Source organism: Rhinatrema bivittatum, chromosome 6, assembly GCF_901001135.1.
Source record: "Rhinatrema bivittatum chromosome 6, aRhiBiv1.1, whole genome shotgun sequence".
In the NCBI taxonomy this organism is placed as follows: Eukaryota; Metazoa; Chordata; class Amphibia; order Gymnophiona; family Rhinatrematidae; genus Rhinatrema; species Rhinatrema bivittatum.
In genome coordinates, this window is record NC_042620.1 from 352,516,678 (window position 1) to 352,540,247 (window position 23,570).

At 44.1% G+C, this 23,570-nt stretch overlaps 1 protein-coding gene across 3 annotated transcripts; it reads left to right on the plus strand.

The window, feature by feature from the left end:
- The first annotated feature begins 671 nt into the window (after window positions 1–671).
- Window positions 672–22,607, plus strand: AKAP14 (A-kinase anchoring protein 14). Of its 3 annotated transcripts, none has more exons than XM_029607832.1 (6): window positions 672–807; window positions 17,134–17,257; window positions 17,342–17,433; window positions 18,828–19,007; window positions 21,851–21,903; window positions 22,249–22,604. In XM_029607832.1, the coding sequence occupies exons 2-6, from the start codon at window positions 17,143–17,145 to the stop codon at window positions 22,331–22,333; spliced, it is 525 nt and encodes a 174-aa protein (XP_029463692.1). In that variant the 5' UTR covers window positions 672–807; window positions 17,134–17,142; the 3' UTR covers window positions 22,334–22,604. The 3 variants fall into 3 exon arrangements, with proteins under 3 accessions (XP_029463692.1, XP_029463691.1, XP_029463693.1); XM_029607831.1 differs by having other exon boundaries at window positions 707–807; window positions 17,107–17,257; window positions 22,249–22,599; XM_029607833.1 differs by lacking the exon at window positions 672–807 and having other exon boundaries at window positions 17,124–17,257; window positions 17,347–17,433; window positions 22,249–22,607.
- The last annotated feature ends 963 nt before the right edge of the window (window positions 22,608–23,570 follow it).

Consider the following 23,570-nt stretch of genomic DNA (forward strand, 5'->3'; position numbering starts at 1 on the left):
ACAGACATTAAAGGCAAGAGTCAAGTCACACAGACAGAAGATCAATCATCACGGGGACGAGCAAGGTGGCAGCTCCATGTGGGAGCTCTTTTTGGAACCAGATCACCGCATCAATATCCTTATGCTCAGGATCATTAAAGGAAATGTTAAAACAATCCAAAAAGGTACCTGAGAACTGACAAAGGTCTCAGAAGCGCTGGGTTTCTTATCTAGCCAAAACCCTTTTTCCTGCTGTCACCCTCTGCTCACCCATCGAGCCCCCCCCCCCGCAGCCCCTCCCTTCACACTGTCAGTGGAATGCCTTTTATGATTCACTTATATTCTCTTTCAATGTCATCTTCTGCTCATTCTATTCTGACCTGAGAAAGGGAGCGTCAGCTGTTGAAAGCTCGGGAAGAAGTTAATTTAATCCAATAAAATGGGATTGTCTGATTTTTTTTTTCTTAACCTTTATTTCAGGGCACAAGTCAGCATTCCCCCTAAGTAGCAGAGAACAGTGACTGTTGTATGTGGAAATGACATTTTGTTGGCATGCTTTCTATAGGGTTCGCTCTAGTTTTTTCATCGATTCTACATTTTCTCTATGCATCCTGCCTTCCCATAGCCCTCCTCTCCCTAGCACCATCCTCTAGTACACAATGCAGGCTGGGCACAATTGTTTGCTGTTGGGTGATTGTCATGTCTCCTTGGTTACTGCTAGAGCCAAACATTTCTCCCTGAAATCTGAAAAATAAGGCTTGCTGGGGAGAGAACTGAAGACGTACAAGCATCAGAGCAGAACCCCAAATGCTCAGGCGTTAAAGAAGGGTAGGTATTTACAATTGTAACTGTATTTTGTAATTGCTTGATGTCTCCAGCTTGACATGGATTAGCTCCCTATGTGCCCTGTGTGAGGTGCTTGTGATTAGCTGGTCTGACCCTTTTCTAAAGGACAGCAGAAAAAGAATAAGCAAAGATACTTGCCACTCTAGCAGGAACCAGGGTTTTTCTGTGTTCGTAAGATGAATACTTTCTGCATTATATTTAGTGGGAAACAATATTTCAGAAAGCCACCAGTGCACGGGCACTGGTTCTGAAAATACATTGAGAGAAAGAAAGAGGGTCCTTCCCAGCAATGAGAGCTTAAAGGGAAAGACGTTATTATCAACTGCTGAGCAAACAAAGCGTATTCTTACGTGAGATTCTTCCTCTTACCACTTTTTAAGCAAATCCATCTATGCTGTACTCCCTTGATACCAATGGCGTAGCCAGAACTGAGTTTTTGGGTGGGCCCAAGGTTAACAAGGGTGGGCTGTGGGCATACAGGTCTGAACCCTACGAGTTGTACTCTTATTGATAAATAATGCCTTAGCATGCATCTTGCAATGGCTTCCTAATTCGTCTACAATAGCCATCATGCAGCATGAGTGAAACTTTTTAGAACATTTTAACTCCATTATTTCAAGCACTTACCAACATTAAATATTTCTTATTCTGTATTTTATATTTATTGCAATTAATTAAATAAACAATATCAGGTAAAAAGCAAAGAATACATAAACATCAGATCCAATCAATTATGTCATAAAACAAATAATGTATTCTTTCATGAATCCTCTTTCCAGAAAGGCAGAGATCACTATGGCTACAATAAAATAGCAATAATCATGAGTATGGATGCAGAACAAAACTGTGACAGTTCACACTGTGACCCAACATGAAAAAAAGCTACATTCCAAATCTAGAGTCACCACAGCAAAAAAAAAAAAAAAAAAAGCCTTCTTCGCTGCTAAACATTTTATGAAATAACACAAACCCTGCAAAAAACTAAAAATAAAAAGGTGCTTAGAACGTTTCCCATACCATACAATCAGAGCACTCATTCTCAGGACTCAAATAAGCACAAGCTTATGAAAAAGCAGCAATGCAAATACTACACCAGGCCCTAGAACATTAATGCACCATCTTCTGTGATAACAGAACAAATGCTACAAATCCTTACAGATAAACTACAAGCTAGCAGCGATACTGTACCTCAGTCACCTCAGTCACACACAGGCAGAACACAGGCCGACCCTTACCTAATACAGAGATAAGGGACCAAAATTTAGAAACAGAAACATGCAAACAAAACCGAAATAGCCTGAGAAACCAGACTCTGAACAGTGGAAGGCTAAAGAGCAAAATACAAAATTATAAGAAATGCTCATACCCAAAGATGGCATGTTCCAATTGCTAAAATCTCAAATTTTATTTTATTTTATTTATTTTTACCTTTGTTGTCCTTTTTATTTTTCTAATCAGTTGGTCCAGGTCTCTTTTTTCCCCACTTGTCAGTCATTTCCTAATTCTTTCTCCAGGGTCACTCTTCTCTTTCTATTTGTTCTCCTATCTTCTTCCCTTCCTCTCCTTCACACACACACAGGCTCATGCTTTCTTTCACAGACTCCCTTACACATACAAGCTCTCACATATTCTACCACACACACAAGCTGTCACTCACCAGGATACCATTCTCAAATACAAACACCCAGGCTCCCATTAAGAACATAAGTTGCCGTACTGGGTCAGACGAGGGTCCATCAAGCCCAGCATCCTGTTTCCAACAGAGGCCAATCCAGGCCATAAGAACCTGGCAAGTACCCAAACACTAAGAAGATCCCATGCTACTGATGCAATTAATTCTCCAACACACACCAATACAAGGGAGCACTTGTGCTATGGTGTTGCTTATGTACGGTGGCTCTATTGAAGGACAACCAATTGATGGGTGTCCTTTTCTTTCGCCCCGTCTATTATTCTTTATTATCCAAGTTTTGTGAAACCATTTTTCTTTCAATTTTTCATCTTCTTAAACTATTTTTCCTAAAAACCCCTTATCTCCCCGTTTTCTGAGGCGACCCGCTACTTATGTGTAAATACTTATCAAGGCGTCCGTCTCAACTTCTTCTCACGGGTTCACGTCTGCTTGCCCGACATGGGCCATGTTTCGGCACGTTCGTGCCTGCTTCCTACACGGAAGGTAGGCGTCGTCCACGAGTAGAAGTATGGTCATCACAAAATTGGAGACATAACAGCCACTGTGTACCTGGTTAGGACACAGCACTACCCCTCCCGTAGCCCCTGTGGTGTGTGTTGGAGAATTATTATTGAAGGGAAGAGGTTGGTTGATGTATACTGATGCAATTAATAGCAGTGGCTATTCCCTAAGTAAACTTGATTAATAGCCGTTAATGGACTTCTCCTCCAAGAACCTATCCAAACCTTTTTCAAACTGAACTAACCACATCCTCTAGCAAAAAATTCCAGAGCTCAATTGTGCATTGAGTGAAAGAATTTTCTCCGATTTCTTTTAAATGTGCTACATGCTAACTTCATATGGTGCCACCCAGTCCTTCTATTATACAAAAGAATAAATAACCAATTCACATTTACCCATTCTAGACCTCTCATGATTTTAAAGACCTCTATCATATCCCCCCTCAGCCATCTCTTCTCCAAGCTGAAGAGCCCTATCCTTTTTAGTCTTTCCTCATAGGGGAGCAGTTCCATCCCCTTTATCATTTTGGTTGCCCTTCTCTGTAACTTCTCCATCGCAACTATATCTTTTTTTTTAGATGTGGTGACCAGAATTGTTCACAGTACTCAAGGTGCAGTCTCACCATGGAGCGATACAGAGGCATAACTTTTTCTGTTTTATTCACCATTCCCTTCCTAATAATTCCTAGCATTCTATTTGCTTTTTGACTGCTGCAGCACACTGAGCCGACAATTTCAATGTATTATCCACTATGACGCCTAGATCTCTTTCCTGGGTGGTAACTTCTAATATGGAACCTAACATCATGTTACTATAGCAAAGGTTATTTTTCCCTACATGCACCTTGCACTTGTCCACATTAAATTTCATCTGCTATTTAGATTTCAGCCTCACAAGATCCTCCTGCAGTTTATCACAATCCACTTGAGATTTAATTACTCTGCATAATTTTGTGTGATCTGTAAATTTGATCACCTCACTCATCGTACCCCTTTCAGATCCTTTATAAAAATATTAAAAAGCACTGGTCCAAGTACAGAACCCTGAGGCTCTCCACTGTTCACCTTTTTCCACTGTGAAAGCTGACCATTTAATCCTATTCTCTTCTTCCTGTCTTTTAACCAGTTTGCAATCCATAAAAGGACATTGCCTCCTATCCCATGACTTTTAAATTTTCTTAGAAGTCTCTCATGTGGGACTTTGTCGAACACCTTCTGAAAACCCAAGTACACCTCATCTACTGGTTCACCTTTGTCCACATGTTTTATTCACCAAAGAAATGTAGTTCCTGGATATACCCAGATCAGTCCAGACCAGTGGGTTATGCACTCCTACCAGCAGATGGAGGCAGAGAAAAAAACTTCGAGGCACGGCTATATAACACCAATGCAACCTGCAGCTCCTCAGTATTTCTCTGTCTCCTGCAGATGGTGGTCATGCATCCTGCAACTCTGGACTGAGTGATAGCAGGACTCCCGGAGGTGTGAGGTTCCGATCGTGGGCCATCCCTTGGGTCGAGCAGGGATACACCTGCCTGTAGAGCCCATGGATTCCAGGGGGGTTTGATAGCCAGGGGACTGGCTCCTTCAAACACCCCGAAGCCCCTTCCAGCTCTGCCTAAAGGGAAGTACCCCTGTGGGGATTTTTTTGTTTCTTTCAAAGTAAAAGTTATCCGTGTTGGTTACGCCTTAGAATTTTCTCACCCTCCCAGAGTCGCCTTCCTGGTGTCACGCTATTCTTCCCTAAAAAAGCGAACTGCAGGGGAGGCCTCGCTGCGCCATCTGATAAGCCTGCAGGCCATTGTTCCAATTCCAGAGGCGGAACAAGGGGCCAGACGGTACTCCGGGTACTTTGTGGTGCCAAAAAAAAAAGAGGGGACATTTCGTCCCATTCTGGACCTCCAGCAAGTGAACCGGAATTTGAAAGTCCCGCATTTTCAAATGGAAACCCTGTGCACGGTAATTGCAGCGGTGTGCAAGGGAGAGTCCCTTGTCTCTTTGGACTTCACGGAGGCCTACCTCCATATCCAGAACCAGAGTGATCATCAGCAGTTCCTGCGGTTCTTGATCCTGGGACAGCATTTCCAGTTTTGTGCACTCCCCTTCGGGCTGGCATCGGCACCCCTCACCTTCACCAAGGTTATGGTGGTAGTTGCAGCAGCCCTCCGGCAGGAAGGAGTCTTGGTGCACCCGTACCTTGACGACTGGCTACTCCGGGTGAAGTCGGAGGAAGACTGTCAGCGGACTATTCATTATGTGATCCACATGCTGCAGTCATTAGGGTGGGTGATCAACCTTGCGAAGAGTCACCTGATTCCCTCCCAGGTACTGGAATACCTAGGGGCTCTCTTCGACACTCGCCTGGGCTGGGGGTTTCTGAAGGAGAAGCGGATGCGCAAATTGCAACAGCAGGTGAATTGCTTGAGGACAATGCAGACTCCTACGGCCTGGGACTATCTACAGGTGCTGGGATCCATGGCCTTGATGCTAGAACCTGTCCCGTGGGCATTTGTTCACTTGAGGCCGTTACAGCAAGCTTTCCTGTCCTGGTGGAGCCCAGTGTTGGAGTAGTATCAGGTGCAGCTGCCTCTGACCTCGCAGTCCAGATCCAGTCTGGCATGGTGGCTAGTGGATTCCCATCTGCAGAGAGGAATGCCCCTTGAAACCCCAGAGTGGGTAGTACTGTCCACAGCCTCCAAGGTTGGGGTGCGGTGTGCCTGAGCAGAGCAGCACAGGGCATGTGGTTGGAGTCAGAACGAGCTTGGTCCATTAACCACCTAGAAAGCAGGGCAGTGCGCAGGGCATTGGAAGCATTTCTGGATCTGGTGCAGGGTCGGAAGGTTCGAGTGTTTTCAGACAATGCCACCAAGGTGGCGTACCTCAACCGCCAGGGTGGTACAAAGAGCTCTTCCATAGCCCGAGAAGCTCATCTCCTCTGCGCCTGGGCCGAATGCCATCTGGAGGGCATTGCTGCCTCACATGTGGCAGGCGTGGACAACGTCCAGGCGGACTTCCTCAGTAGGCAACAGCTGGATGCAGGAGAGTGGGAGCTGTCCAGAGAGGCATGGAACCTCAGTTGTGCCAGATGGGGGACTCCCCAGTTGGACCTCATGGAGACCCGACTCAACGCAAAGACGGTGCATTTTTTCAGTTGATGGAAAGAGATGGGGTCGGTAGGTCTCGACACCCTGGTGTCCAAATGGCCGACAAGGATTCTGCTGTATGCCTTTCCTCGGCCTCTCATCGGTCGAATCCTCAGATGAGTGGAACAGCACTGAGATCAGGTAGTGCTGGTGGCTCCGGAGTGGCCACGTCACCCTTGGTTTGCAGATCTGGTATGACTAGCCATGAACAAGCCCTTTCGGCTGGCGCATTTACCGGACCTGTTGTGTCAGGGTCCCATCTTCCCGGATCGGGTGGATCACTTCTCTCTTGCGGTTTGGCTCTTGAGAGGCGGCTTCTGTGACTGAAGGGGTATTCAGAGCCTGTGATTGCCACGCTGCTGCAGGCCAGGCGCTGTTCCACTTCCATGGCGTACATGAGAGTGTGGACAGTGTTCGAGTCCTGGTGTGCGCAACAGGGGATCAGGCCGGTATCGGCGTCCATCCCTCACATTCTGGCTTTTCTACAGCAGGGTCTCTCCAAGGGCCTGGCATTCAATTCCCTACGGGTTCAGGTTCCCGCTCTAGGATGTTTTAGGGGACGAATAGTCAGCAGATCCCTGGCCTGCCACCCCGATGTGGTTCGCTTCCTCAAAGGGGTCAAGCATTTGAAGCCACCTGTTCGGAAACTGTGCCCAGAGTGGAACTTGAACCTCGTCCTACGGGCCTTATGTGTACCGCCCTTTGAGCCAGTGGGTCAGGCTTCTCTCAAGGACCTGACCCTGAAGATGGTTTTCTTAGTGGCTATTTGTTTGGTGCGACACATTTCTGAATTGCAGGCTCTGTCCTGCCGGGATCCGTTTTTGTGGATTTCAGCGGACAGAGTGTCCTTGCACACGGTGCCATCCTTTCTGCCTAAGGTCGTGTCGGCTTTCATGTTAATCAGTCGGTAGAGCTCCATGGCTTCCCAGACTGGTCCCGCGATTCGACAATGGATAGAGACCTGCATTTGTTGGATGTGCATCGGATTCTATTGCGCTATTTGAAGATCACCAATCCCTTCTGGAAATCGGATCATTTATTCTGTTTGGTGGTCCTAGGCGAGGGACAAGGCATCCAAGGCCACTCTGTCTAGATAGCTGAAGGAGACCATTGCTTCAGCATACATTTGTAGCGGCTGCTCCGTCCCGACAGCTTGACAGCGCATTTGACGCAGGCACAAGCGGCCTCTTGGGCAGAGTACCAGCTGGTTTCGCCACAGGAGATATGTAGAGCCGCGGTTTGGTCCTCTCTGCATACCTTCTCCAAGCATTACTGCTTGGATGTTAAAGCACCAGAAGTCTCAAATTTTGGGGCACGGGTGCTTCGAGCGGGTCTTTCAGGATCACCCCCAGACTTTGGTACATCCCACTGGTCTGGACTGATCTGGGTATGTCCAGGAAAGGACATACCCAAATCTGTAATACCACAGATCAGTCCAGAGGCCTGCCCAGACATGACTGCCGAAAGATTGGCTGACCCTCCTGTTTTTTGATGTTCACCTTGTTCGGGGTGAATAGATGTTTAAGGTTTAAAGTTAGTTTCAGTGGTTTTTTTGCTTTGGGATCGACCAATACTGAGGAGCTACAGGTGGCACTGGTGTGTTATAGCTGTGCCTCGAAGTTTTTTTTCTCTGTCTCCATCTGCTGGTGGGAGTGCATAACCCACTGGTCTGGACTGATCTGTGGTATTACAGGAATGAAAATTAGCAGGTAAGAACCAATTTTCCTATTTGTGAGTCAACACTTCCTGGGGTAAATCCATGCTGGCTGTGTCCCATTAAACCATATCTATCTAAATGTTCTGTGATTTTATTCTTTATAACAGTTTCCCAGCACTGAAGTCAGATTCACTGGTTTATAGTTTCCCAGATTCTTTTTTAAATATTGGGGTTACATTGGCCACCTTCCAGTACCATCAAGTACAATGGATGATTTTAATGGTAGGTTATAAATTACTTGCAATAGGTCTGAAATTTCATTTTTTAGTTCTTTCAGAACTCTAGGGTGTATACCATCCCGTCCAGGTGATTTACTACTCTTCAATATGTCAATCTGGCCTACTACATCTTCCAAGTTCACCGTGATTTGTTTCAGTTCATCTGAATCGTCACCTTTGAAAACTGTCTCCAGAACAGGTATCTCTCCAACATCCTCTTCAGTACACATCAAATCAAAGAATTGTTTAGTCTTTCCTCAATGACCTTATCTTCCCTAAATGCTCCATTAACCGCTCTATCATCTAACAGTCCAATCGACTCCCTTGCAAGCTTTCTGCTTCCGATATATTTTTTAAAGTTTTTATTATGAGTTTTTGCCTCTACGACCAACTTCTTTTCAAATTCTCTCTTAGTCTGTCTTATCAATGTCTTACACATTTAACTTGTCAATGTTTATGCTTTATCTTATTTTCTTCTGATGGATCATTCTTCCAATTTTTGAATGAAGATCTTTTGGCTAAAATAGCTTCTTTCACCTCACTTTTTAACCATGCCAGTAATCATTTGGCCTTTCTTCCACCTTTCTTAATGCAAGGAATACATCTGGACTGCGCTTCTAAGATGGTATTTTTTTTAACAATGTCCATGCCTGTTACACAATATTAACCTTTGTATCTGCACCTGTCAGATTTTTTTAAATTATTTTTCTCATTTTATCAAAGTTTCCCTTTTGAAAGTTTAGTGTTAGTCGTGGATTTACTTACTGTCCCCCTTCCAGTCATTAATTCAAATTTGATCTTGTTATGATCACTATTACCAAGCGGCCCCACACCGTTATCTCTCTCACCAAATCTTGTGTTCCACTGAAAATTAGATCTGTAATTGCTCCCTCTTTTGTCTGTTCCTAAAGCAATTGCTCCATAAAGCTATCATTTATTCTATCCAGGAACTTTATCTCTCTAGCATGTCCCGATGTTACATTCATCCAGTCAATATTGAGGTAATTGAAATCTCCCATAATTACTGCTCTACTAATTTGGTTAGCTTCCCTAATTTCTTTTAGCATTTTACTGTCCATCTCATCATTTTGGCCAGGTGGACAGTAGTATACTCCTATCACTATACTTTTCCACAACACACAAAGGATTTCTACCCATAAAGATTTGATTGTGCATTTAGTCTCATGCAGGATCTTTATCCTGTTGGATTCTATGCCATCCCAGACATAAAACTCCACTCCACCACCAAGATGCTCCTCTCTGTCATTGCGATATAAGTTGTACCCTGGTATAGCACTATCCCATTGGTTATCCTCATTCTACCATGTCTCTGAGATGCCAATTAAGTCTATGTCATCATTCATTGCTATACACTTTAACTCTCCCATCTTACTTCTTAGACTTCTGGCATTAGCATACAAACATTTCAAAATGTGTTTTTTGTTTGTATTTACATTCTGCTTTTCAGTTGCTAGGGATAAATTGGAATCTTTTAGCTCAGGTGAGTTTTTAATTATAGGCACTTGGACTACTTTTTTTTTTATTATTGGAACCTCTCTATTGGTTCCAATAATAAGAACCAACAGAGCCCTAATTCTAATGCATCATTAGTATCCTATGAAGATACCTCCCTCCAAACCATGCGCTGCTGAGCAACTGTCGGCTTTCCCCTTTGATTTAGTTTAAAAGCTGCTCTGTCTCCTTTTTAAAGGTTAGCGCCAGCAACCTGGTTCCACCCTGGTTAAGGTGGAGCCCATCCTTTTGGAAAAGACTCCTCCTTTCCCAAAAGGTTCCCCAGTTCCTTACAAAACTGAATCTCTCTTCCTTGCACCATTTTCTCATCCACGCATTGAGATTCCAGAGCTCTGCCTGCCTCTGGTGACCTGCACATGGAACAGGGAGCATTTCGGAGAACGTTACCCTGGAGGTTCTGGAATTCAGCTTCCTACCTAAGAGCCTAAATTTGGCTTCCAGAACCTCCCTCCCACATTTTCCTATGTTGTTGATGCCCACATGTACCACGACAGCTGGCTCCTCTCCAGCAATTTCTAAAATCCTATCCATTCTCACATACTCACACCCAGGCTCCCATCCTCACATGCAAACACCCAGGCTCACCACCAAACCCCTTCTTCTTAACCACTATGGACATGGGCCCCCATGGTGACCTTGCTTCGGTGGGACGACTTCCTCCACTGCGGCTTTACTCTATCAGGCCTTATTCCAAGCCACCATGATAAATGAGTCGGCGGTGGCCATTCTTCATACCTCATTTGGTCTTGGGCAGCCCTGATTGGGTGGGCCATGGCCCACCCAGGCCCACCAGTGGCTGTGCCACTACTTGATACGTATATTGGGATAGTAAGGCCGCACGAGTGTGAGGTGTGATGGCAGTGCCAGCGGGGAGAGGCTGGGACCGGCAGAACCAGTCTAGAGAGCAGGTGGCACCAGCACTTTTCATTTTTATAGTGTCACTGGATGAACACAGCACTGTACAGATATACATAAGAGACAGCTTACACACAGACAAGACAGAAAGGGATGTACACGAACCAACTCACAATAATTCTTCCAAAGTATTGCAGGTACTCATATTTTCCACTGTTAATCCAGTTGCAATCGAGAACCTATACTAACAGTGCAAATCGAATAGCAGCAGTCTCATGGGCAGAAGTACAGCATATAAAACTCAATGTCTCACCCTGGTAATCTATTTTTTCTCCATCTGCATGAATGAATCACAGAGTCTCCAATTTGTGTTTCCTGAAAGAGAATCCAAATACCCTTTATCTCTGAGATCCTCAAAAGCTTCTCAGAGATTTTCATCCTTGCTGGGTAGAGCATTCTGAATTCCACTTTCATATATCTTAGTTGCTATTTTGTTGCCAGAAATTTATTTATTTAAACATTTTTATTTATTTATTTGAAACATTTATTATCCGCCCTTCCTAGGTTCAGAGCAGGGTACAAAAAGAACATACACAGTCAAATGAACGGATAGAGTAAGACAGTGCATCAATCTTATGAAGAAGGAGAGTAACAGGATTCATCAGGATGGGGTAGAAACAAATGATTAGCTGATGGGTACATTTCTGAGATCATGGCCAGAGGTGAATGGCAGTAGTCTGCTATGTAGCACCATCTGAGGAGGGAAAAGTAGGGGGTGGGGATTGCTTTTTGGTCCTGTGACTTTTATTTAGATCTGAAACCACAAAAATTGTCTTTCCTTCCACAGGGCTTGTGCTGTACATAAGACTAGACATACTGGGTCAGACCAAAGGTCCAACAAGCCCAGTGTCCTGTTTCCAACAGTGGCCAAACCAAGTCACCAGTACCTGGTGGGATCCCAAGGGGTTCATAGATTCCAAGCTGCTTATACCCAGGGATTTCTGCAACTCCACCATAATAATGGTTAATGGACTTTTCCTTCAGGAATTTGTCCAAACCTTTTGTAAATGCAACTTCACAAACAGCTTTCACCACATCCTCTGGCAACGAATTCCAGTGCTTAATTACACATCTAATAAAAACTATTTTCTCTTTTTAGTTTAAATGTATTACCTAGTAACTTAATTGTGTGTCCCTAGATCTCTGTAGTTTTCAAAAGAGTAAACAACTGATTAACATTTACTCCTTCCATTCCACTCATTATTTTATAGACCTTTATCATATTTCCCCTCAGCCGTCTGTCTCTTCTCATATCCTCTTTAGCCTTTCCTAATAGCAGAATTGTTCCATCCCCTTTATAATTTTGGTTGCCCTTTTCTCTACCTTTTCTAATTATGCATTACCTTTTTTGAGATGTGGTGACCAGATCTGCGCACAGTACTCAAGAATAGGTTGCACCATGGGGCGATACAGAGGCATTATGATATTCTCTGTTTTTATTCTCCATTCCTTTCCTAATAATCCCTAGCATACTGTTTGCTTTCTTGGCTGCTGCCACACACTGAGCAGAAGATTTCAGTGTATTTTCAATGATGACACCCAGATCCTTTTCCTGAATGGTGACTCCAAATGTGGAACCTTGCATTATTCAGCTATAACTTGGGTTACTCTTCCCTATGTCACTTTACACTTAAGAACATAAGAACATGCCATACTGGGTCAGACCAAGGGTCCATCAAGCCCAGCATCCTGTTTCCAACAGTAGCCAATCCAGGCCATAAAAACCTGACAAGTACCCAAAAACTAAGTCTATTCCATGTTACCGTTGCTAGTAATAGCAGTGGCTAATTTCTAAGTCAACTTAATTAATAGCAAGTAATGGACTTCTCCAAGAACTTATGCAATTCTTTTTTAAACACAGCTATACTAATTGCACTAACCACATCCTCTGGCAACAAATTCCAGAGTTTAATTGTGTGTTGAGTGAAAAAGAACTTTCTCCGATTAGTTTTAAATGTGCCACATGCTATCTTCATGGAGTACCCCCTAGTCTTTCTATTATCCAAAAACGTAAATAACAGATTCACATCTACCCGTTCTAGACCTCTCATGATTTTAAACACCTCTATCATATCCCCCTTCAGCTGTCTCTTCTCCAAGCTGAAAAGTCCTAACCTCTTTAGTCTTTCCTCATAGGGGAGCTGTTCCATCCCCTTTATCATTTTGGTTGCCCTTCTCTGTACCTTCTCCATCGCAATTATATCTTTTTTGAGATGCGGCGAACAGAATTGTACACAGTATTCAAGGTGCGGTCTCACCATAGAGCGATACAGAGGCATTATGACATTTTCTGTTTTATTCACCATTCCCTTTCTAATAATTCCCAACATTCTGTTTGCTTTTTTGACTGCCGCAGCACACTGAACCGATGATTTCAATGTGTTATCCACTATGACGCCTAGATCTCTTTCTTGGGTAGTAGCACCTAATATGGAACCTAACATTGTGTAACTATGGCATGGGTTATTTTTCCCTATATGCATCACCTTGCACTTATCCACATTAAATTTCATCTGCCATTTTGATGCCCAATTTTCCAGTCTCACAAGGTCTTCCTGCAATTTATCACAATCTGCTTGTGATTTAACTACTCTGAACAATTTTGTATCATCTGCAAATTTGATTACCTCACTCGTCGTATTTCTTTCCAGATCATAAGATTCCTTTGTGGTCCTTCTAATATAATTATATTTATGTTTATGTTAATAATTTAACTTTTATTAATGTTATTTAGCTTTTTGCTTTGTTTAAAATTATTTCATTATTGACGTTTAAATGTATTAGACTAAGGAATTTTACTTCCTGCTTATTCTGTTTCATTGTAAACCGGTTTGATATGCATTTTATGCAGGAAAATCGGTATTAAAAAACAATAAATAAATAAATAAATAAATAAATAAATCATTTATAAATATATTGAAAAGTAAGGGTCCCAATACAGATCCCTGAGGCACTCCACTGCCCACTCCCTTCCACTGAGAAAATTGTCCATTTAATCCTACTCTCTGTTTCCTGTCTTTTAGCTAGTTTGTAATTCACGAAAGGACATCGCCACCTATCACATGACTTTTTACTTTTCCTAGAAGCCTCTCATGAGGAACTTTGTCAAATGCCTTCTGAAAATCCAAGTATACTACATCTACCAGTTCACCTTTATCAACATGTTTATTAACTCCTTCAAAAAAGTGAAGCAGATTTGTGAGGCAAGACTTGTCTTGGGTAAAGCCATGCTGACTTTGTTACATTAAACCATGTCTTTCTATATGTTCTGTGATTTTGATGTTTAGAACACTTTCCACTATGTTTACTGGCACTGAAGTCAGGCTAACCAGTCTGTAGTTTCCCGGATCGCCCCTTGAGCCCTTTTTAAATATTGGGGTTACATTTGCTATCCTCCAGTCTTCAGGTACAATGGATGATTTTAATGATAGGTTACAAATTTTTACTAATAGGTCTGAAATTTCATTTTTTTAGTTCCTTCAGAACTCTGGGGTGTATACCATCCGGTCCAGGTGATTTACTACTCTTCAGTTTGTCAATCAGGTCTACCACATCTTCTAGGTTCACTGTGATTTGGTTCAGGCCATCTGAATCATTATCCATGAAAACCTTCTCCAGTATGGGTACCTCCCCAACATCCTCTTCAGTAAACACCAAAGCAAAGAAATCATTTAATCTTTCCGTGATGGCCTTATCTTCTCTAAGTGCCCCTTTAAACCCTCGATCATCTAACGGTCCAACTGACTCCCTCACAGGCTTTCTGCTTTTCCTGACAGCAGTTTAGATTTCTGTTACTGGGCCTATCAAGGGGCACAAGTCCTAGAACAGCTTTCTGTTGGGCACCATCAGGGGCTGAAAGTGAAATTTAAAACTTATCTGTTAATCTCCTTTCCTTTAGTCTTGCAAGACCAGTTCAAACAAGTGGGTTATGTCCTCCTGGCAGCAGCTGGAGACAGAGAAAAAAAGCTCAAAGCTGATTTCACTCCCCCTATAAAGATCTGGTGCTGTCATCAGCTCTTCAGGATCCTATGTCAAAGGCAAAGGAAATTATTTGTTTTGGTTTCCAAATCACCATTACATCCAAAACCTGCTATAGCCAGAAAACATCACTCCATGGTTATTTCCTCAGGAATAAGAATTCCTACACCAAGCTCACAATTAGACCAACTGCTTTTAGAGTGGGCAGCAACATACTCCTGGTTAGGTTTCTGCTCTTATCAGACTAAGAGATCGTGTTGCTGTGGCTTCCTTGCATGGGTTCTAGACTGGCTGGAAGGACTAAAAGAAAGGAAATTAAGATGTAACTTTAAATTTCATCTTCCTGATCATCCATGCCAGACCAGTCCAGACAAGTGGGGTATACCAAAGCTCCATCCAGTGCAGGCTGGAGGACGCCCCAATAGCTCTCAGAACTCCTTCATCCAAGGCCTAGCTTCTCTCTGCCTGCGCACCCCCACCCCCCCACCCTGAGATGCTTAGAGCAGGGATGCAATGGGGGCCTGCCATTATCTTCTGGAAAGACAGATTCTGATTCTTCTACGGGGAGTGCTTTACCTTTGTTAAGCGTGATCACAGAGACCTGCAAACTCTGGCTGAAGAGGCCAGCATGCTCTTCTCCTTGATTACTTCTAAATTGAGGCCTTAGAAACCACTGGGGTACATTTTAAAACACAGCGCGCGCGCGAACGAACAAAAGTACGCCGGATCTTATAAGATACGCGTGAAGCCACTTGTATCTTGGAGGGAAGGTGCAGCACACCGAGCCCTGTGCGTGCTGCCCCTTCCCTCCAAGGCCGCTCCGAAATCGGAGCGGCCTCGGAAGGAACTTTCCTTCCACCTCCCCTCACCTTCCCCTCGAAGCAGGCGTAACTTTGCGTGCGCTGGGCCGCCTGCCGTGCGCCATGTTCCGGTCCAGGGGCTGGTCCGGAGGCCATGGCCACGCCCCCCGGCTGAAACCATGCCCGCCTCACGCTCCCCGACATGCCCCCCGATGACGCGCCGACTGTGTCACGCCCACCACAAGAAAGCTCCGGGACTTACGTGCGTCCCGGGCCTTTGCGCGCGCCGGAAGCCTATGCAATATAGGCTCGGCGTGCGCAGGGGCGTTTTAAAAGGGTTACGTGCATACCTTATGCGCGTAACCCTTTTAAAATCCGCCCCACTGTGTTTTAACAGGCCCCATTAATAAATCAAAGATCTATCCGAGAAGAAACCAGTCACCTACAAACATCTGAAAGATCGCCTACAATGGACTTGAAGTAGCTGTCCCCATCCAGCCTACTTCGCCTGACTTTCTCACCTTCATAAAAGCCTGATTTCGATATTGCAACACTACCCTTTAAAAAAAGAAAAAAGAAGGTAAAATTACCAAAGAAAGCAAGCAGTCTGACTTCAGCAACATGTGACTCAGACAGATACTAACCTACAAAGCTCAAGAGGAAAGGATCCTTTCAAAACTAAGCTTGCTTCCAAGTCGAGGAGACCTCCCACTGTAGAGGACTTGTGATTTTGTATCCTTGGAAGAAGGTATCTAATCTGAAAGAGTAGCAAGAGAGTGGCTGTGCCTGGGTCTCTTGCAGCAAGCTGAAGCCAGCCTCTGTTTTCTATGAGATGTGCAAGTTGTACCTTCATCCCAATTTCCTTTGGTGGAAGGACAAGGAAATGCAGTCTCCTCTGAAAATGGACCTTGTAGAGGCTCCAAACTCTAAAATCTGCTACACGGTCTGCTTTTGCACCACTGAAGGCAGTAACCTCTGACATTAAGCATCCTCACTAACTAGCCTGGCTCTCTTAACGGCCAAGGGTGTAAAAGAGAATGAAAGAGGTTTTCTTTCTTTTGTCTTTTTAGCTCCTGCTCTACCAGGCAAATCAGTCCAAAGGAACCTGGTCAGCAACTCCTGCTGCTAAACCCACCAAGGGAACAAAGCCACTGGGAACCACCCAATGCTTAACCCACTAGTGCCAGAACTCAGACGCCAACTGAGTCAGTTCCCAAGGGGGAAGAGAGAGTCAGTTGGACTGGACCATCAGCTGGGCACTCCTGGAACTCGGTCTATGCTCCACATGGAGCCTGAGCCTAAGGTCTTCCTGGGAGCAGCCTGCTTATAGCCGCAGCACCAGTTCACATGTCTGCACCATCTGCCATCACAGAGAAAACCCTGAAGACCTGACGGCAGCAGCAGACCTTTAAAGGGGGAGTGAAATCAGCTTTGGGCTTATCTCTCTGTCCCCATCTGCTGGTAGGAGATCAACCCACTCTACTGGACTGATCTGGCATGGGCAATAAGGAAGAATCGGTTTATGGTATGGGAAATGCTACTCGTTCAAAGATTATGCAGTCAGTGTATGAAGTTAGTACCTGTTATCTGCAGGACAAAAATTCAGCTTTGGTCACCTAGGTTGAAATGCTGATTCAAACATTTTGTGATGTTAGTACACATGATAATATAACTGTGGGATATTCTGAGTGTGACCTCAGTCTTTTTTTATAAGCAGTGATAAGTCTAACACTCAGTTTTGAATGTTAAAAACTGAGAGAATAAAAGGTATGTTGTTTTTACAGGCAGAAATTTCCTCTCTTCTTTTAAAGGGGAGTAGGATGGACGGCGCAGATTGTGAACTTGAAACAGTTCAGAAAATAGCATCTACTATCGTTCAAATCGTAATCAGACAATCCCTTGACTATCTTTCGTCTTTAAGGCATACGTTTAAAGGTATGGAAAATGATACTGCTAAGATCAAATCCTTTTCAAATCTCCAAAACGTGCTGTGTGGATTCATAAGCCTATTGTTTTCAGAACAGAATTACCACATCAAGGATATTGAATGGATCTCTTGTGAAGACTTTACGGTGAATAAGGGAATGCAGCAGCTGGAAGACTATGTTTCTGTAAGGATAAAATACCCACCAGTAAACTTTATTTAACTGCTTGCCTCTCTGGAAACAGTTGCAGAGTGAACTTTTGTAATGTCCACAAGTAATCAAGGATTTCTGTTCAGTCTTTAGTATCAATGATTCTAAGATCAAATCAGCTTCCCAGCTTCACTTACACACTTAGGTAGCCTGGGAAATTATGGGAGTCTGTTTTCACTTTTAGAAAATAGGGGGAAAGGGGCGGGGGAAAAAAAACAAATAGAAATTTAAAATGGAGACAGTTCAGCCATGTGAAGTGTAAAATGACAGAGGATAACCCAGGTGCTCACAGCAGCAGCAGCAGCAGAAGGAAGGAGCAGCAACGTCCAGGCACTCACAGAATGTGAAGGGAGCTACAGCCATGTTTTATCCAGCCAGGGGTTCAGCAGGGTCTGGTCCTCACATTTTTAGGGAGAATAGCACCTGAGATGTGCCATTTGTGCATTTCCAAAACAATTTGCATGAAAAAAGTAGGTGTTAGTATAGGGCCCACTTCTTTTGAAAAAATAAATACTGGCAAATTTTCAGAAACGATAGGAGCCAGTCCTAGCTCCAGATAATGGGGGACCTGCTGTGTTTTGATCTAGACATATAGATATTGAAATGCAGAAATATGCCGGCAGAAAAAGACTATATGGCCCAAAAGTCTAATTTATCTAGCCCTTACAATTTCCATCACTCCCTCAGAGATGCCCTGCATTTTATCACATGCTTTTGTGTATCCAGTCATAAGTGATGACAAGGGAAACATTTTGGTAATGAAAACATAGTCCTTTATTCAGCCTCCTTCCTGGTTGGAATAACAAGAACCTCCAGCACTCCCAGACCAGGCCAGGCTGCACCTTCTTTTTATTCTGGCTGCTAGGGCAGTTGAGTAAAGCAGTAATTCTTGGGGCACATCTAGTGAGTCAGGTTTTCAGGATTTTTTGTAATAATTTTAAGTCGTTCTCAGCTTTATCTATAAGTTCTTATGAAGTTAGCCCTGTTATTTGTAACCTCTTGTTTGATGTAATTTCCAACTTTGGTTCTATGTAAAGCGACGTGATATGTACCAGTACATGAACATCGGTATATAAAAGCCTTTAAACAAATAAATATATATCCACAACGAGTATGTATGGAGGCAGTGCATGCAAATCTCTCTCATGAATATCCTGAAAGCCTGACTCGCTAGGTATGTCCCAAGGACTGCCTTGAGAAACCCTGGTGTAAAGGACTAGATATTATATTAGCAAAATGTTTCCTTTGCCATCACTTGTGACTGGGTGCATGCATTCATAGAACCTGGTGTGTTTTATCTTCTGCCTTGTCACCGTTCTTGCTGTGCATGCAACCTCCTGCTGGGATGACGATGCCTGTTCTCTGTCCAGACTTGGGAACTCCATGACAGCTGGCTTCACTGCACTGACTTTCTGCACATAGAAGAGCAAAAGTATTGTACAAGGTACCATTACAAGATGAAGTGGAGCATCCCAACATGTAGGAAACCCATTCCACAAGCAACAGCATCTGTCTATTTCATTATACAAATCTCCAAAATCAAACCTCCTGTAAGTATTTGTAAAGATCCTAAAATAGTAAGCAGGCCTTCCACTTTCCCCCATTGCAGTGAGGAAGGCAAGATCAATAATAAAAAAACCAGTGATGTGAAGGCTAGTACATTACTGCACCTGAATGACAGGGTTGATAGGCATCATATGAGTCTGTGATTTCAATACAGTCTTTATAACTGTCTATATGTGCTTTATAAAAGCTACAGCTGCAAGATGGGCAAAATGTACTCTAAAGACATTGCAAAGACAAAATTCAGAGTGTAATGTCATAGATGACACAGAAAGCAGCAGCACATCCTACTCCCAGTAAACCTTCATTTTGCCTCAAATGGGAGGCTGAGCAGGAATGGATAATGGACATATTTTTAGGGCTGATTTATTGCTAGTGTCACGCCTCGTCACTTACCTGGAACTTTGAATGAACTGCTGCAGGGATGGGTTGCGAGTCTTTGGTCGGGTGAGGCTGCTGCACACAGTGGGAGATGCCACCATACAGAGTCAGTGCTGCCTGTTTTGCCTACCTGGGAACTTGTGAATTCTGTGCACCCTGGGACTGGAGGCGGGAGAAGGGGTGCGCACACAAACTCTCCCCTCCCAAACTCACCCATTCCCACTTCTCAATCCGGTGCTAGCTTCTGGGTTGTCGGCTGTGCGTGCATTGCTGGCCACATCCATCCTTCTGCTTCCCATGCTCAGTGATAATCTTAGGCGAGATGCCGCTGAGGCAGAGGCTGTTGTACTCCTCTCCTTAGGAGGCAGGGAGCATGGCTGCGGCACCTCGCTATGGGCCCTGATGTGATTTTTACAGTTCCTCATTGCTGGGCACTGCTCTTGTCCCTCCCAGCTGCTGATTCTCCTGCCAGGGATCTGCACTACCCATCCCTGACCACAGATTTCTTGGGCAGCAGCTGTTGATGTGGGAAATGCCCAGTGTCCCCTACTGCCTCCTATGGTTCTCTCCTGTAGTTGGACCAAGAACTACTGCCCTAGGCCTGGATGCATTTCTCAATCTTCCCTAGCATCTGCAGGTTCAGCAGCTCCCACAGGATCTGAAGGAAGGTGAACTGGGGATTGCTAAAGACTCTGATGGCACTTCCCCCACTCATTATTCTGTTCTCCCTGCATTCATTCCTTTCATTAAAATAAAGAGAAAGGAAGGCAGACCAACATCATCCTTAAAATACTAATTGATTGCAGTAGCTAGTGTACAGCTCTGTGTGTGTGTGTGCTGTACGATGTGGGTGTGCCTAACACTATGAGAAACCACAGTGGTCCTTCAGAAACATGCACCACTTGATGGTGTTATGATTTTAATTGATTTTTTTTTTTTTACTTTTGTATTGTTTTACTTTCTTATCCAAGTTATTTATTGAATTTACTAATGTTTTTATGTTTTAACTATGAATGTGAATCTGTAAATGCCTAGACTTTGATAGGCAGTCTATAAATTCTTTAAAAAGTAAAATAAATGTTAGAGCTGTGACAGTTGAGGCAAATTATTTTGGGAAGTCTTATTATTCCCAAGCCTCTTATACACACCACCTCTAAACTGTGCAAATTCCCTTCACAATTGTAAACTTTGCCCCGTATGAGAAAGAAAAAAAGTTATCCTCTGCCTTCAGTGAAGAACCTAACTCCAAGATGGGTTGTTTTTAGAAAATCACCACTGCATATGATCCAGTGCTTTTAATAATGGACTGCTAAAGAGCTCTGATTAACACATGAGGCCACTGAGTCACCCAGCCAAACCATATAGGAGTTGGCCAGTCAGGTATGGCCTCATCTGCCTCCTAAGACCACAAGTGGGTGTAGAGAAGGGATTTAGCAATGAGTTGTCCCCCTGCCCTGAGTGCAGAATACTAGGACGAGGGTTAATCTGGGAGAAAAATCAGATTCCTTGCAGGCTATACTGTCTCATACAGGACTAGCATAGAGGCCGATACAGTAAAAATCGCGGGAGAGCGGGCGAGCGCCCACTCTCCTGTGCGCGCGATTCAGTAAATTAATTTATTTAAATTAGGGCCCGCGGTAAAAAGAGGCACTAGGGCCACTAGCGCGACCCTAGCGCCTCTTTTTTGACAGGAGCAGGGGCTGTCAGCGGGTTTGACAGCCGACGCTCAATTTTGCCGGTGTCGGTTCTCAAACCCGCTGGCAGCCATGGGTTCGGAAACTGGACGCCGGCAAAATTGAGCATCCGGTTTTCACCCGCGAGCCGATTTCAAATTTTTTTTTTTTAACTTTCGGGACCTCCGACTTAATATCGCCATGATATTAAGTCGGAGGGTGCACAGAAAAGCAGTTTTTACTGCTTTTCTGTGCACTTTCCCGGTGCCAAGAGAAATTAGCGCCTACCTTAGGGTAGGCGCTAATTTCTGAAAGTAAAATGTGCGGCTTGGCTGCACATTTTACTTTCTGAATCTCACGGGCATAACATGCATTTGCGGGCGCTATTAGTTTCGGGGGGGGGGGGGGGGGGTGGGTTGGACGCGCGTTTTCGACGCGCTATTACCCCTTACTGAATAAGGGGTAAAGCTAGCGCGTCGAAAACACACGTCCAAATGCCGGTTAACAGTGCGCTCCGGCGGAGTGCACTGTACTGTATCGGCCCGATAACAATTAGCCAAAAATTCCTGACCACGTGTGCTCTGGAGACCAAGATGATGCAAGAAAATCTGAAAAAAGGACCCATACATCCTTTGAGTGCAAAATTGAGGGGAGGGGGTGGGGGAAACAACCTGCCATCTAAAGAGGAAACGGTGTTTGAATTGTCACTGGTCTTGCATTACATACGATACCTAATACCATGTGCACTCCACTACCTGTTGTCTCTTTTCTCCTAGACTTTCCCTGTCGAGGTGTTCTTTATTCTGGAATCAAACAGACTGGAGCACAGGTGACTTTTCCTGGATACAGCAGTCTCTCTCCAGAGGTACCCTGTACAAACCTTAGACTGGAAGCCCTCTGCAGACAGGGAATAAATACCTGCTGCACCTGAAAGTAACATGCCTTGAGCTGGTAACCAAAAGGCACAAGCTAAATCTACATAAACAATGCATTTAAATCAATTACAAAGGTAGGCTGTGTAGCACTAGAGCTGAACTTGAGATGGAAAGGCAAGTCCATTTAGGAATGGTAACTTAAGTACTTGCCACATGAGATCATCTCATTTCCTATTAAACACCCTTGCCTCTGTATTGATCTCACTTTCAAGATCTCTGTCGTGTCTGTTGTTTTCTAGACCTGGAAAGACAAGATTTCGAGAAAAATGGCTAAAAGACATCATTGAAAGCAAAACCATCATGATGGAGAGCATCACCTTTTAAGTCAAGTTCCCTTTTTGTGCCAAAGATATTTGGAAAACAATTTATAAAATAACATTTTATCTGGTTCATTACAGTGAACTGAACAGTTTTGCCAAAACTAGAAAACATATATGCAAAACAAAATAAAATTAAGAAACTTTAAAAACCTAGGTGAAGTATTGTTAGTCTGTAGTTTTGTGTCACATCCTCCTCCTGACATTTTGTTTGCAGCGTAGAGATGGAACATATCGTGGTGCATCTTCACAAACTGAATCGCTAGTTAACAAGAAACTGGAGGGGAGTGGAGTAGATGTAACTCCATTTACAGTAGAGAATGTATGGGAAGAGCTGGGGAAACCGAAAGTGGACAAAGCCATGGGGCCTGATGAGGTTCATCCCAGGATACTGAGGGAGCTCAGAGATGTGCTGGCAGGTCCGCTGTGTGACCTGTTCAATAGATCCCTAGAAACGGGAGTGGTGCCGAGTGATTGGAGAAGAGCGGTGGTGGTCCCGCTTCACAAGAGTGGGAACAGAGAAGAGGCTGCTAACTACAGACCAGTTAGCCTCACTTCGGTGGTGGGAAAAGTAATGGAGTCACTGTTGAAAGAGAGAATAGTGAACTATCTACAGTCGGGAGAATTGCTGGACCAGAGGCAGCATGGATTCACCAGGGGAAGATCCTGTCAGACAAATCTGATTGACTTTTTTGACTGGGTAACCAAGGAATTGGATCGAGGAAGAGCACGCCATGTCATCTACTTGGATTTCAGCAAAGCTTTTGATACAGTCCCGCATAGGAGACTGGTGAATAAAATGAGAAGCTTAGGAGCGAGTGCCGAGGTGGTGGCCTGGATTGCAAACTGGTTGACGGACAGAAGACAATGTGTGATGGTAAATGGAACTCTCTCTGAAGAGAGAGCGGTTTTAAGCGGTGTACCGCAAGGATCGGTGTTGGGACCGGTCCTGTTCAATATCTTTGTGAGCGACATTGCGGACAGGATAGAAGGTAAGGTTTGTCTTTTTGCGGATGACACTAAGATCTGCAACAGAGTGGACACGCCGGAAGGAGTGGAGAGAATGAGACGGGATTTAAGGAAGCTGGAAGAGTGGTCGAAGATATGGCAGCTGAGATTCAATGCCAAGAAGTGCAGAGCCATGCATATGGGGAGTGGAAATCCGAATGAACTGTATTTGATGGGGGGAGAAAGGCTGATGTGCACGGAGCAGGAGAGAGACCTTGAGGTGATGGTGTCTAATG

What these genes read in the sequence shown, in the direction of transcription:
- AKAP14 (XM_029607832.1), top strand. Translation starts at nt 17,143, where the DNA reads ATGGACGGCGCAGATTGTGAACTTGAAACAGTTCAGAAAATAGCATCT. An exon ending in AGCTGGAAGACTATGTTTCT is followed by an intron (nt 17,434 to 18,827) that starts GTAAGGATAAAA and finishes TTCTCTGTCCAG; the next exon opens with ACTTGGGAACTCCATGACAG. An exon ending in TCTCCAAAATCAAACCTCCT is followed by an intron (nt 19,008 to 21,850) that starts GTAAGTATTTGT and finishes CTTTTCTCCTAG; the next exon opens with ACTTTCCCTGTCGAGGTGTT.